The 2,676-nt window shown below is 37.6% G+C and overlaps 1 protein-coding gene across 1 annotated transcript; it reads right to left on the bottom strand.

Annotated features, from left to right (window-relative positions):
• Positions 1-380: 380 nt before the first annotated feature.
• LOC142628218 (putative pectate lyase 5) lies at positions 381-2,369 on the bottom strand. Its single transcript, XM_075802277.1, has 4 exons — positions 2,203-2,369; positions 1,346-2,086; positions 1,079-1,217; positions 381-952 (listed from the first exon to the last, which is right to left on the bottom strand). The coding sequence occupies exons 1-4, from the start codon at positions 2,307-2,309 to the stop codon at positions 731-733; spliced, it is 1,209 nt and encodes a 402-aa protein (XP_075658392.1). The 5' UTR covers positions 2,310-2,369; the 3' UTR covers positions 381-730.
• Between the last annotated feature and the right edge of the window lie 307 nt (positions 2,370-2,676).

The following is a 2,676-nucleotide window of genomic DNA, read 5'->3' as shown; positions in this document are numbered from 1 at the left end:
CTCTGTTGTAGTATATAAACGCCAGAGCATATATAATTTGGCACGCTCTCTCATTTTCATTTTGATTTAATAAGAAAATGTTTTTATATTTAGAGAGTTTTGCATTATAATACACAAATCCCAAGAACATGTTCATTGTTATGAAAAATATTGTATACCTAAACCTAGTAAATAAAATACTAGGAAAGAAATAATGCAGGGCAACAATGTGTAAACAAAGGCGTGGGTGCTCTTGCAGAGCTGCTAAGCTAGTCCCAAAAGAAATGTCCATTAATTGAGCACCAATAAACATCCATATGTAGCTGAACCCAATCCTACTGGTCATCCCATGTGAGGGAAAACCTATGTGGGACCAAAGAGAGGGAGAGAGAGAGGGAGAGTTTTATATGTATAGGGACTCATTTAACTGAACAATCATTACATTACACTTTTGTTCGTTTTTTCAACCCCAATGTCCCCCATCAAATTTCTGTTGAATCACAAAATAGTGGGTCTCATAGGAAAAGCTTAGATTCAATCCAAGAAAAATAAAAAGAGGCTTAGATTATTGCAATCCTCTAAATTTAATGTACTATATAAAAGTGAATATACACAATCTTGAATCTCAATCCTTTAATTACCATTGGCATTGTTCTTTTCCCTCCATATCTTGTCATTTTACCCTCATTGAGCATTTCATCTTTTATTACTAGCCAACTTTAGTCTTTTCAACCCAATTAAGAGACATTCATCAACAACGCGAGCCCTTCTTGCACTTAAGTATACCAGCTCCGGCTGTGATAGTACTCACAAGAGAAGATGGTCTTGCACTCAAGCTAGATGCCTTGGCGTAACTAGAAGACGCTCCGGCCCCAGAAGGCGTGAAGAAAGCACCATTCACCATCAAATCTCCTTCGGACCTCCAATTCCATTTCTTCCACTCGCTTTGTGGTGCATCTTCATGTTTAGTAACCTGGTCATGTCGCATTCTTGTATAAGTGCTACAAACTCATATCATAGCTAATGGTGCATGATTAAGTAAGCTACAATACAATGGAAAAACCATTTCATCAAGTATGGTCGAAAAAGAAATCATTACCTCCTTGCTATAGCCGTCATTGGGAGCAAGGAATCTATTCCCTTGGCTATTAATAGTAGGAGCTGCACTGCCACCAATTGCATACATTTCCCAATGCGAGTAGTCATTGTTCACCACATGGAAATAGCCGTGTCTACATCTGCAATTATGGGTTAAACAGAGAGCAAATTCAATATGAATCAAAACCATGGCCCTATTGTAGATTTCAATGACCTGATCAGAAAATAAAAATAAAAAAGCTCATTTTGAGAGCTTAATTAATTATACCTTGGCATCCTCTGCACAAGCCCTTCTCCAAAATGATTGAAAGCTATAGTGACTTGCATGCTTTTGTCTTGTGTGTATGAGTCACTATGACCCAAGAGCATGACTTTGTTATGGTGGGTCATGTAATTGTTAGAGATGGTGATGGCTGTGGATCCATGAATAGCATCAATTAGCCCATCATGACAACTAGCTAAAGAACAATGATCCACCCAAATGTGACTTCCACCAAAAATTGAAACCCCATCACCATCCGATATAGTCCTCCACCCATAATGATCAGGCGAGTCCCTCACATAAGCATTCCCACCTTGCTTGCAGTCATGTATATTTAGGCCATGGATAATAATGTTGGACACATACTGTATAGTAATGCATGGACCGCCAGCAATGTGCACATTTGCACCACGACCATCAATTGTCTTAAACGAATTCACGAGAAGCTCTTGCTTTAGCTTGATCACCATGTCATGTTTGAAAATGATCCATAATGGTTCATTTTGAATCACAGCATGTCTAAGAGTGCCGATCTTGGGGTTCACTGGATCATCATCACCAGGGTCTGTGACCACATATATTTTACCATCTCTGCCTCCAGTGGCATGCTTACCAAACCCAATGGCACAATCGGCTAGGCGTTGCCGGTTCTTTTCCCAATTCGGATCACACCTCCAGCAATCATCAATTGGATTCCCAGAACCACAAGAGAGATAGCCTAAATTCCTCCTAGAGGCATTGATGTTCCTGCAACCAAAACAACCCAGAAAAAGAAAAAAAAATGTCACACATTAGTACATTACATTATATTATATGATACATTATTATGTATAACTAACTAATCAAAGGTTTAATTGTCCTACTTGTGTACTTCTTGTACTACTAGTTCAGGGTCTTTGATTATTGAAGAGGATATGCAGGTTGGAGCTAGAAGAGCCAAAAGTATCAAAAGAATGAGTGGAATTTCCATTACTATTGTGTATTTTAATATAGATACACAAAGAGAAGAAAGTGGGTAGAGAGCAAACTTGTGAGGAAGTTGAGAGAGTTGTAATCTTATATAGGGAATTAAGAGGGTGAATATTTTTAATTTTTTTTAAAAAATATACTATATCTATTTTTTCTTTTTGTGATTCTTTAAAAAATTTTGATTTATACCAAAAGATAATAAATAAAGAGGTTGTCACAGCCTGATTAAACAAAAGGTTTGGGGCCACCATTCCAAATCCATGATTCATGGGTTTTAACTTTTAAGGGTGTCCAATCCAAAGGTTTGGCCGTCAATCAAACTCTCATTGAGAATTTCTTTCTAGCTTTTATGCTTTTCTTCCCTGAAA

Source organism: Castanea sativa, chromosome 3 (assembly GCF_040712315.1).
Source record: "Castanea sativa cultivar Marrone di Chiusa Pesio chromosome 3, ASM4071231v1".
In the NCBI taxonomy this organism is placed as follows: domain Eukaryota; kingdom Viridiplantae; phylum Streptophyta; class Magnoliopsida; order Fagales; family Fagaceae; genus Castanea; species Castanea sativa.
This window is presented reverse-complemented; position numbering and strand designations above follow the sequence as displayed.